Source organism: Lutjanus erythropterus, chromosome 7 (assembly GCF_056507025.1).
Source record: "Lutjanus erythropterus isolate fLutEry1 chromosome 7, fLutEry1.hap2, whole genome shotgun sequence".
NCBI lineage: Eukaryota > Metazoa > Chordata > Actinopteri > Lutjaniformes > Lutjanidae > Lutjanus > Lutjanus erythropterus.
In genome coordinates this window covers 39,472,499-39,483,980 of record NC_139323.1, presented here as the reverse complement: position 1 = coordinate 39,483,980, position 11,482 = coordinate 39,472,499, and the positions used below count along the sequence as shown (strand labels likewise).

General features: G+C 40.4%; 1 protein-coding gene across 1 annotated transcript in view; it reads left to right on the top strand.

The window, feature by feature from the left end:
• The first annotated feature begins 672 nt into the window (after positions 1 to 672).
• The window catches only part of anos1b (anosmin 1b), a 59,693-nt gene continuing 48,883 nt past the window's right edge, over positions 673 to 11,482 (top strand). The window contains exon 1 of the mRNA XM_084723733.1: positions 673 to 995. Coding sequence (XP_084579859.1) covers positions 819 to 995 — 177 coding nt within the window. The 5' untranslated portion in view covers positions 673 to 818. The remainder of the gene's footprint in view (positions 996 to 11,482) is intronic.

The window sequence follows — 11,482 nt, the reverse complement described above, 5'->3', positions numbered from 1 at the left end:
CTCCCACATCTAAGATACCCTGATTAGACACGTCAAATCTAAGATACAGCAAAGCTCATATTTTCAGGGTAGGAGGTTAAACGACAGACCCTTACTGAGGCTAGTTTGCCTAAAATATCATATATGTATTGAATGTATTTGGTATTTTCAAATTAAAAAATTACTTCCATTTTAATTACGGTAAATACATTACTCATACCAGTAGTTTGCTTTTAGTTTTAAATAGATTTGATGAGCGAATATTTGCATTTTATAATAAGATACTTTTGATGCATTTGTACTCGTCTATATCATTCTTTATTTTAAAACATATTATAGCATTTTAATAATAGTATGAAACGTGTCTGTAATCTGATTACGTATTTTCTTTTGTAACTGTATTACAACTAGCCTATTTTTTGTATCCTAATTACGTAATCCCGTTACATGTTATCTGTAAACCTGCAGGTTGGTAATAATACTGATGACAGCTGCACGTGCACAGCTAATGACTGATAGTTTTAATAATGATGATGTTGCTGATGGTAATGGGTGGACTAATTGAAGGAAATAATGATGGGAATAAACAGGTGATGATGACAGGGCAGAGGGATCCCCGCGTGGCATCACTTGTACCGGTGGTGGGAGTGTCCGCGAGGCGGGTAGAGCTCCTCCGCTCCGTGCTCGCGCGCAGACAGGAGCAGCGCGCGGATGTTTTCATTCTCAACTTAAAGGGTCGCGAGAGCAGGACGCTGACGAGCCGGACACGAGGGAGACGAGCCGTTTAGTTTTCTCAGTGTGAATTTGTCGTCGCTTCCGCGTTATTGCCTCCCGGTGTAATGTCAGCGTGTCGGGCCGGTGTGGTGCTCCTGTGCGCGGTGTTGGCGGTGAGTCTCGCCCGCAGGAGTTCACCGGAGCAGGAGGATGTTCAGGAGAAGATCAACAGCGCCAGATGCACGTCCAGGTGCCTCACTCTGCACATGACTCAACTGACCGCTGCCTTCAGACACCTCCAGGTACAGACGACCACTTTATAGTCCCATATTTAAGAGTGATTACCGACCCTGAGGTCAAGTGTGACCTGCGGTAGACATGAACACCAGTGTACACAAAATAAATCAGAAGTCATAAAATACAAAGACAGGCAGCCAGGACTGAGGATTTTGATGCTAGAAACACATATGTGACTTTCAATGACGAGTAAAATGTATGAAGTAAATATAAGGACAGTTGTGGACTTTATCTATAAACTCTTGCTTTAAAGATGCATTACTGATATTTTCTGCACTTCAGCAGGCTACCTGTGTTTTTGAAACTGTACAACTTTATCAGTCAGGATCCATATAGTTCAGTGTGATCAGTCATTGTGTTCATGGTACCTTATAAGCACTTTACAAAGCCCATATTTTGCTTGATGCTATTTTATTATTATAACTAATATTTGCTTTAATGTTCATAGTAATGTTATGTTAAATCAACAGAAGTGGGGATAGGGTAGGAGTGGTCAATATGAACAAAATCAGATATTGAGATAATTTTGACTGATCCTGGATTTTTGGGGCCAATGCCAATAACTGATATAAGGCAGTAAAAAAGTTCTGATATTGATATATCAACCAATATTCTTTATACAGAATGAATATATAGAATATAGGAAATCTACATGAACACACATTGCAATGATCCCTCAAAAGTGCTTAACACTTGTGACAAGATATGTAGATTAATGGAGGCAGAATATGTTACAGTTTAACAAAAATGTTACTGTCCAAAATGATATCAGGGCACCTAAACTGTAAACTTTCACTGATAATTTTAATATTCATAAATAACTATACATTTTAAAACAACAAAAATAGAGGTAAAATATCTGTATGCATTAACCCCAAATTTAGGAAAAATATAAAATATACTTAAAAGTTAAATATATAGCTTATAAATAAATCAGCATGCATTATGTTCCGTTAAGAAAAGTTTTCATATAGGCACATATTGGACCACATATATGCCAATACTGATATGTGATAGGTCGATATCGGACTGATAATATCAGTCAGGCTTTATTATGGATCAAATGCTTTGAAATCTATATTTTGTGAATAGAATAATTGATGGTATCAGGAAGCAAGATATAGCAACCTAAGAATTTCATTGCATTAATGACTTGTTTATTTCTTGTTGTTATATTGTTACAGTATTGTATATATGACTATTGGTGCTTTAACAAAATATTGACACTGAGATCTTTTATAAATGTGGGTAAAGGTAAATAATAGAAGAGAGAATTACATTACTTTACTGTAATGCAACCTTTAAAGCCAGGAAGAGACAACTAGTCTCATATCACAATACCGATATAATATCAATATATTGCTCAGGTTAAAGAAAGTTGTGAGTATCTGGAATCAATTAGATGTGGTCAATTGTCAAATTGGTAAATAAACAGATGGATAGAAGCCTAAAAATGACAGACATAATGATCTCAACGTTTTGCTCTCAACAATGTATGTCAGTAAGGATGCATCTAGTGATTATCTTCATTATCAACTAATCTGCCAGTCATTTACTTGATTAATCGATTAGATGTTTTGTTCATAAAATATCAGAAAATGATGAAAAATGTTCAATGTATGATGTATGATCAATATTTCCCAAGGCCCAAGAGAAACAATGGCCACTCGTGCCATGTTGTGCAGTGATTGTAGATTAGCTAAGATCTGCTGTTATGGACAAGAGAAGGAAAGCACTTTTCCTGCCTAAATAATTAATCAAAGGAAACCGTGTGATCTTGCCTGAAATGGTGAGTTGTTTCCAACATCAGGAAGTTTCCAGATTGAAGTTGCCCTGTCTGAGTGCTCAGAGGGCCAAAGGTAAAGAACTGCATAAAGTTAAGTCACTGGTTTGTAATGGTTGACAAAATTACTCATCTCAGTGAAATCGCTGGCCCATGTTCTGCGGCCTTTGTAGTGAGGAATGCGAGATTAACGGGGACATTAGGACGTTACCAAGTTCGAAAAGCCACTTATCGTTAACGGCTTCAACATGTGCATGCTGTGTAGTGGGTGGGAAAGTCATTAACCACAGAGTTTAGCCCCAGTGGCTCTGAGGTGTGTAGAACAAAGTGTGTGCATGTGTGTGTCTGTGTGTGTGTGTGTGTGGGTTTGCATATGTTCATGTATAAAACGAAAGGTTTGGTCTGGTCCTCGTCCATCTAGAATAGACTCCCGGCACCTGTGCATTGGGTAATGAGGGTGGCCCCTGGATGACTCTCTAGCAGTGTGTGTGTGTGTGTGTGCGTGTGTGTGTGTTCTGGGGGTTTCTGGACTGGAGGTGTGAGAAAGGGAGCATTTGGTTTAAACTTTATGAAGTGGAGTGCAGTAGTCAGATGTTGAGCATCAAACAGCAGCGATGGAAATGAGACCGACTGACTGGGAGGTAGCAAACAGACGGCCAGGCGTTCATTTTCTACTTAGGGTTCATTATTAAAAGTGAACAAAATGTTAATGTTGCGTTCCTTAGAGATAAAACTCTTTGATTTCTTTTGTGGTTTGTTCTGTCATAGTCTTGGCATTAGTTGACACATCCTTGGTGTGTTTAGATTTCCAGGATTTTCTGACTCCGTTTCCCAATTTCTTAAAACAAAACATTTTTTTTAAAACTTAATAAGAAAAAAAAACATTCAGTCATTTCACTATATTTGGTGCAATGTAGAACAAATTGTACGTCTCAAATTTAGTGTCACATTACCCCTGAGATCAAGTGAAGTTTATAAAATATTTATTTTCATTCAGACAATTCCACTTCCACTATTTAAATTGGATTTGTTTCAGGAAGTTTTTAAGACCGTGTCCACATCTTAAAACAGAGCAGAGTAGTTTTTTGCAGTAAGAAGACAGAAGTTTGTTCATTAAACATGCTGGTTTTCTTTGCAAACAAATTGAAGTAACTCACTCAGTCAATCAGATCTGAAGAGAAATGGAAGATTTTTTTTTTTTACCCTCTTAAACTCTGCCTGGGGACAGTGGTTTGAGAAGCAAGCTTGTGGCCAGAAGGTTGTCAGTTCAATCCCACAGACCGAGAGTATAAATCATCACTTGCCCCTCCTGCACTATCATCCCTCAGGTGCCCCTGATCAAGGCACTTTACCTCAACTGGAGCTGCTCAGTGGCCGGCACAGATCAGGCTGTGGTTGTACTGGGCAGCTTCCAGCTGGGAATATGGAACTATGTGAATTTGATCAGGGCAATACTGAAAAAAAAGAGAAAACGTCTCTCTGTGAAACTCCCTGAATAAATAAGGTAGAAAAAACAGGACGCCCACGTCTTTGGTCGACATAACTGTCTTTCAGTGGCTGTACTGGGTTCAGTTTTAAAGTGAGAATGACTTTTTCGATGCAGTACTTCCCCAAAGTCTTGGTGTCTTAATCTAGATTTTCTTCTGAGCATTTTTATCACCTCTTAAGATAATAGAGCTTTTTCACAGTGGCCATTTTGACATGAAATAGTGGAGTAAACACATAAACACAGGTGTTACCAATGATACTATTTAAGGTTCTGGTCCATTCAGGTCAAACAGAGTCAGGGTGCTGCTAATGTGCATGGTGGCTCACTGGAAAGCCTCTGCTACACTAAATGGAACTGGACCTTAATTAGTGCCATTGATAACGCCTGTGTTTGACCAATTCTGTGACCCCTAAGGCCAGAGGTATACTTGCTGTTTTTACCATGCATTCGCTTAGACAACCGGCTGTGTAGTGAAGCAACCTGTTCACAACATGGCCGCTTGTCTACGCGTGTAACTGCAAAACACCACTAGAGGGCGCAACAGAGAACTCAGACCAAGAAGAAAAGGAGTTCTGTCTTTCCATCATCTTCCGCTGTGCAGGAACACAGCGTTCTCAAACCCGTTTCCAATTATTTCGACATGTTTTGATGTCAACTTTCAAACCTTAACTTGTTCAACGAGCTTGTCCTCAAAACTTTTCGCCGTTGTTGCTGGTGATGTACCTCCTGACCCCTGACCCTATCACTGCATTCTGCTCTGACACTGCCCCCATCGGTCATGTGTGTATTGCATCCTGCTGAAGTGTAGCGTTAATTTCTGAGGACAACTGATGCTCCAAATGGACACAGGATACGTGAGGCAGAAGTCATGCGTACTTGAATGCACAGTGAGAGAGTCTTAGAATTACTGCGTATTCTTGAAACACATTGGCCAGTTAACTGTGTCATTATCCCAATCATGCAGACAGAGTTGTGAGCCACAGTAGATTTTGAATCAATTTTGTAACTTCATGAGGAAGAGACTCTGACATACCTTCCAGCAGTAAAAGTGCAGACGCTGCAGTTAATGCACCTGACGTTAGCCATGCTCCAACACGGCAGCTACAGGTGAGCGCAAACAAGAGAGCACCTGAAAATATTCACTGCAATATGTAGTATGATGTCTCTGCTCTGTCTGTCTATCAGCTAAGGGGTCCATGGCCTTAAAAAGGCTTTAAGCCATTATTCCTTCCAAACTTTCAACATTTTAGGAGCCTAATTTAAAGTAACTTCTACATAGCATATACTGTTGACCTGCTAGTCCCTTCATCTTCTTTTGCTCTAGAAATCTGTGAGAAGGATGACTTTCTAACATCTTATATACAAGGCCATGAATTAAGAAATTAATTGCCACATTAATACCAATAATCGTTAGTTGTAGCTATAATTGAAATATGTATAAGAAAAAGAACTCGACTGTGTCATTATTGATTAGCATGACAGTGACAAACAGAAAAGGTAGGTGTTGACGTGTGACTCAGAAAAACATTTCAGGATATAAAGGCGCACTGAAAACTTTGTGTGTTTTACCAAATTAAAAAGAGCCTGTAAACTTTGAGCAAACAAGGAAACAAGTTTCCTCTCAGCCACATCCTGGGGAACAGCATCACTCCCTGAAACCTATTATAGGACAGAGCAGCAAAACGCAGCGTGATTAATGGGTGGGAGAGACTGCGTGTTAGTTAGAGCATTCATTCATTTACAGAACATAATGTTTAAAACAAAAAAACCCTTTTGATAACATCTCCAGTAACTATAACATCAGCAAGGGCACATAGAGCTTTACTCATCCTACTCTGTCACCACACTCAGACACACACACACACACACAAACACACACACACACACACACACACACACACACTGCTTCCTCTGGCTTCATGTGGGTGAACCCTGTGTTTTTGGCTCTGTCTCTCTCAGTGTGTGTGTGGCTAGTGTGTAGCCACTAGAATGTGAGTCACCAGTTTTCTATTTACACCTCTCTTTCTGCTGCTCCTCTGGGTTTTCCACTACTTTCCCTTGTATGGTGTAATAGTGTAATTATAGCCCTTTGTGTGTGCACATATATGCTGGTATGTTGTCATATTCCCAAATTCCTCCTTGATGTAAACTCCTAAAAATAAGGAAAAAACTTTCCTGCAGAGTTGGATCTTTCTGCACATACGTAGTAGATCAGATTAGACGGCGTGTCTTAAACACTCACAGGTCTGTGGTGCTGATGAGCGGATGGTTCGCGGTTCGAGCCAGGGCTGAGGGCCAGTGTGAGGCTGAATGAGCTGCCTGTGCATTCATGTTTATGTGTGTGTGTGTGTGTGTGTGTGTGTGTGTGTGTGTGTGTGCGCATCTATCTGTGTGTGTGTGTTTCCCAGCTGCTCTGCGGTAGGTAAGTCTAATCAGCCCAAAGGTCAGTCAGCCAACCAGTCACGCTCTGAAAAAGACCAGAGACAACGGTCAGGTTCCACAGAGACAGACGGGGAGATAAAGGCAGGTAGACGGACGCGGTCGAGCTCGAAGACAGGCGGGGGAGATGGAAGGACTGGCCGAGCAGGCAGGTAGACGTGCACAGAGACAGGTGTGACAAACATACATGAAGACAGACAATCTGAAAAACTGATATACTAGCTAAAAAGTGGACTGACGTGCAGGCAGACAGGTAAGCAGAGAGACCGGCAGCGGGACAAAGGCTTGTTTGATCCACTCCAGAGATAAAGCCTCTACCTCTTTCTGCGGCTTTGTCACTGCCATGTCATTTGATCAGTAGAACCAGGGATAGATGGTGATAAAACTGTGGCAGCGTAGGAGTGACGCTCACCTGAAACCAGGACGAGAAATTCCAAGGCAGTAAATCACAGCTGGAATGACCAAGCATTGAGCGGCATGGCTTTGTTCTTTCAGCTACAGAAAGACAGACAGATAAAAAGATTTTTGTGATGGCATATTATATATATATCTGATACTTGAGCATTTAAATCCATTCTTGTTTTCTGCACACTGAAAATGAGGCTATGACTGCTATTTCGCTTAGCATAAACACTTGAAACAAGGGGAAACAGTTAACCTACCAGAACCTCAATAATTGACATGGATCTTTTTGTTTAATTTGCATGAAAATGAAAGAATAAAAAAGGCTAATCACACATTTACAGGGAGTCATGTTTCTTGGTTGGGACTGGTAACTTCCTGGAATCTCCTCTGGGTGTGGGGTTACTGTTTTCTACCTGTTTACAGTTTTCATGCTAAGCTAAGTTAGCCGGCTGCTGGCCGTATCATATTATCACACAGATATGTGAGCAGTATCAACTTTTCATCTAGCTCTCGGCAAGAAAGTGAATAAGCCCTGACAAGAAATTCCAAGACAAATCACAGCTGGAATGGCACGGCACTGAGCGGCATGGCTTTGTTCTTTTAACTATGGAAATAGAGACAGAGAGAAAGACTCTTTTACCACATCAAAACTGTGATGGAAAATTATATCTGATGCTTGAGCAATTAAATCCATTCTTGTTCTCTGCACCCTAAAGAAATAAGGCGAGGGGAGAGCAGGGATGGAGGTATACGGAGGATGGATGGTCCACAGCTGAAAGTCAGCCCTATCTCATCAGATTTATCAGAGTTACGGTTGAAAGACTGAAGCTCACAACCCCAAAACTGATCTGTTTTCTCAGAAACAAACAAAAAAACCTCAAAAAGTGACACTTGCATCCCTGCCCTCCTCCCTTTCACCAGGAGCGAGCAAGCTTAGCACACTGGAAACAAGTTTTTGTTATATCTAATTTTTAAAAATTCATACAAAAAACAAAGATCCAAAACACCTAAGTTTTACAGGGAATTATGAGTCTGTCTGTTTCTTCACTGGGACTAGTCACCAGGGTTTCCTCCGTTTACATTCTTTGTGTGAGGCTAAGTTAGCCAGCCACTGGCTGTCATATTCAGGACACAGATATGTGAGCGATATTGATCTTCTCATCTAACTCTCTGCAAGAAAGCAAATAAACCAGGTCAAGAAATTCCCAGACAGTAAATCACAACTGGAATAGCAAAGCATTGAGCGACATGGCTTTGTTCTTCCACTACAGAAAGAGGCAGATAGAAAGACTCTTTTACCAAATCAAAACCATGACAGCATATTATATCTGATACTTGAGCAATTAAATCCATTCATCCTCTCTGCACCCTGAATATGAAGCCTGCTGTCTTAGCTTAGCACAAACACTGGAAATGAGCCGACTGGCTCTTGGCTGGCATTAAGATTGGTGAGTGGTATCAATCTTGTCATCATCTTTATGCCTTCTTTATGTATTTTGTATCTTTATGTATGAAAATAGATACGTCCATTCAAACCAAGTGTCCCATTTTTTTTTTTACTGTAATTTGTTGATCATTTGGAGGAGGGGTTCTCAAAGTGTGGCCAGCAGGCCAATGGCAGCCCTCAGAAACATTTTGTGTGGTTCCTGAACGTGACATGAAATACATGCATTATATTTAAATCATCCGGGGGCATGGCAGCTTGTAGAAAGCTCCTGGTTGCAGGGCATTAGTGGCAGGAATTACGTTCTATCATCAATGCTAGTTCTGTAATTCAGTGGCCACTCAGCAACTTAATGTGGAAGCGAGATAAAAAAATTCACCCCCAAAAATCGCTTTTCAATGAAGAGAAACTGAGGTTTCAGGAAAAATGGAATAAGTTTTACGTCCTCATTTTTGTGGGAGCAGTAAAGTGATCTGCTTTATCTGCAAACAGGTGAAATAGATGCTCAAGGAATTTAATGTTAAATGAAATCATGTGACCAATCGTAAGCTAAGCCCCCAATTTAGACGTTTTCATTACCAATAAAGTTTCATTGTTGCTGCAGTCTGAACTGAACCAGAACAGAAAGACAGATGCCGACGTAATAGTCGGATGAGGCAAGGTTCAGGACCGTATAACAACCACTTTGTTGTGACGCTTGTTGTTTACAGGATGTGGGGCACCACAAACACTAACGTTGACACACGTGCACAGGAACACACGTACACACACACACACACACACGGGCGCACACGTACACTAATTAGGGACTTCTGTTGGGAAAGTTCAGACCTCAACATGGGCTTTTTTGGAAGAACTTTATATTCTGTTGAGTGGAAGTTAGTCATGATACACTCACCGCACACACAATCAACGTGTACACACACACACACACACACACACACACCGTAGCTGCATTTGCTTCTGGTCATCTGGGTATGATTAGCAGAGTTAATGCCTCGTGTTAAATAGACTTTCTACTGCGCCTCACCGCAAACACTGACCACAACACACACACACACACACACACACACACACACACACACACACACACACACACACACACACAATATGTAGACACACACTCTCTCCCACTCGGTCTCCCTCTCACACACACTCGCTTTTTATCACTGCATCTGGCAGAAGTGTGATTTATATCTCTCTCTCTTTCAAACACTGAAGGGTGTGTGCAGCTGTGCGCGTGCACGTTGACGTGCACATGTTCCTGTGTATGTGTGTGTGTGTGTTTGTGTTCCTGCTTCTTTCCTGCTGTTGCATCCAGTACTATCAGGTTGTTATTCATCAGCAGTGATTACTGTGGACTCAGCAGTCATCAGAGCCATGTGGAAGTCCTTTAGTGCAAGTGTTTCTCACTCCGTGGGTCAGTTCTGTGTCTGACGGGTCTCTCGTGTCTCAGGCTCAGACAAATCTCTCTTGTGGATCCCAGGACAGAAAAAAAGTTTAAGACCCTGGGTGTTTTTACTGTTGGTATGAAATCCAGCCGTGTGGAAATCCATCATTAAAATGAAATGGGATTTTTGCACATTTAAGTCATATATCATAAGCTGGGTTGAAGTGAAATTCTCTTGATATTTTTCATGCAAGGTGTTACGTGAGCAATTCCGTGAGGATTTTTGGTGCATGAACCATTAAATGCACAAAAAATCTTTGGACATTCGCAGGGATTTTAAAGGGACAGTTCACCCCTAAATCAAAAATACATTTTTTTTCTTCTTATCTGTAGTGCTATTTATCCATCTTGATCAGGGGTTTGCAACCTGTGGCCCTGGAGCCACGTGCTGCTCTTTGCTTCTTTCCAGTGGCTCCCTGTCTTTTACATTTTTAACATTTTCATTTTCACTTTTGTAGGCCTAAAGTCATTCTTACATTCTCCAACTGTAAAAATGTGTTGTCTAAAAAGAATGAAAAAAAAAGTTTTAATATTTAATCTACTAAAATGTGCACCTATTGCCCATGCTTTTTCTTCTGATCTTTACCATAGGCTAGTCCTTTATGTCTTTAGGCTATCTATGGACACCAAATTCAATAAAAGGAAACATCTCAGAGGAAAATAGAGAATCTAATAGTTGCAGCTCCTGGCAGATGTTGTTTCTCTGTCAGCCAAAAATGGCTCTTTTGATAGTAAATGTGCCTGACACCTGATCTAGATAATTTTGGTCTGAGTTGCAGAATTTTGGAGATATCATCTGTCTGCCTTTGTGCAGAAGGAAGCGCGCATTTACTCATCGATGAGAGTAGGACACCATTAATGTTTACATCCTGCACTGTCACGAAAGAAAGTTAGAAAGAAAATAGTTCCTACATGAAACTGCTGACAACAAGGTGTGTGGATCGGGAAAATCACTGGAGGTTAGTCGGCCACACAGAATACTTTATCAATTAATGGCTACAAATAACTCAGACAGTATAATGTTGATAAATATATTCCTCCAATGTTGTATGTTCATGTTGTATTCTTCCATCACATCATTGCACCAGTAGCACAATAAACACCAGTTTTTTTCTTAATTTTCACAATCAACTTTACATCTCTAGCTTCGAGAGAGACCTTCTGAAGTTTGTTGCTAGTTGGGCTGGGAAATAAAACTATATTAGAATATCAATATTGTGATGTGAGACTAGATATCATCTTTGATATTGTGATATGGCTAAATTGGTAATTTTTTCCTGGTTTAAAAGGCTGCATTACAGTAAAGTGACTTACCAGACTGTTCTGTTATTTGCCAAACACTGTCATTGCAAACGACGTGATGCCATTTCGAACAGCTGAGATGCATTTAAATATGAAACTTGGTAAAATGATTTCAGTGTGTGTATCAGTACTTTTTAAACATTTTAAGCACATTTATATACGGATCACTGTGATAAATTT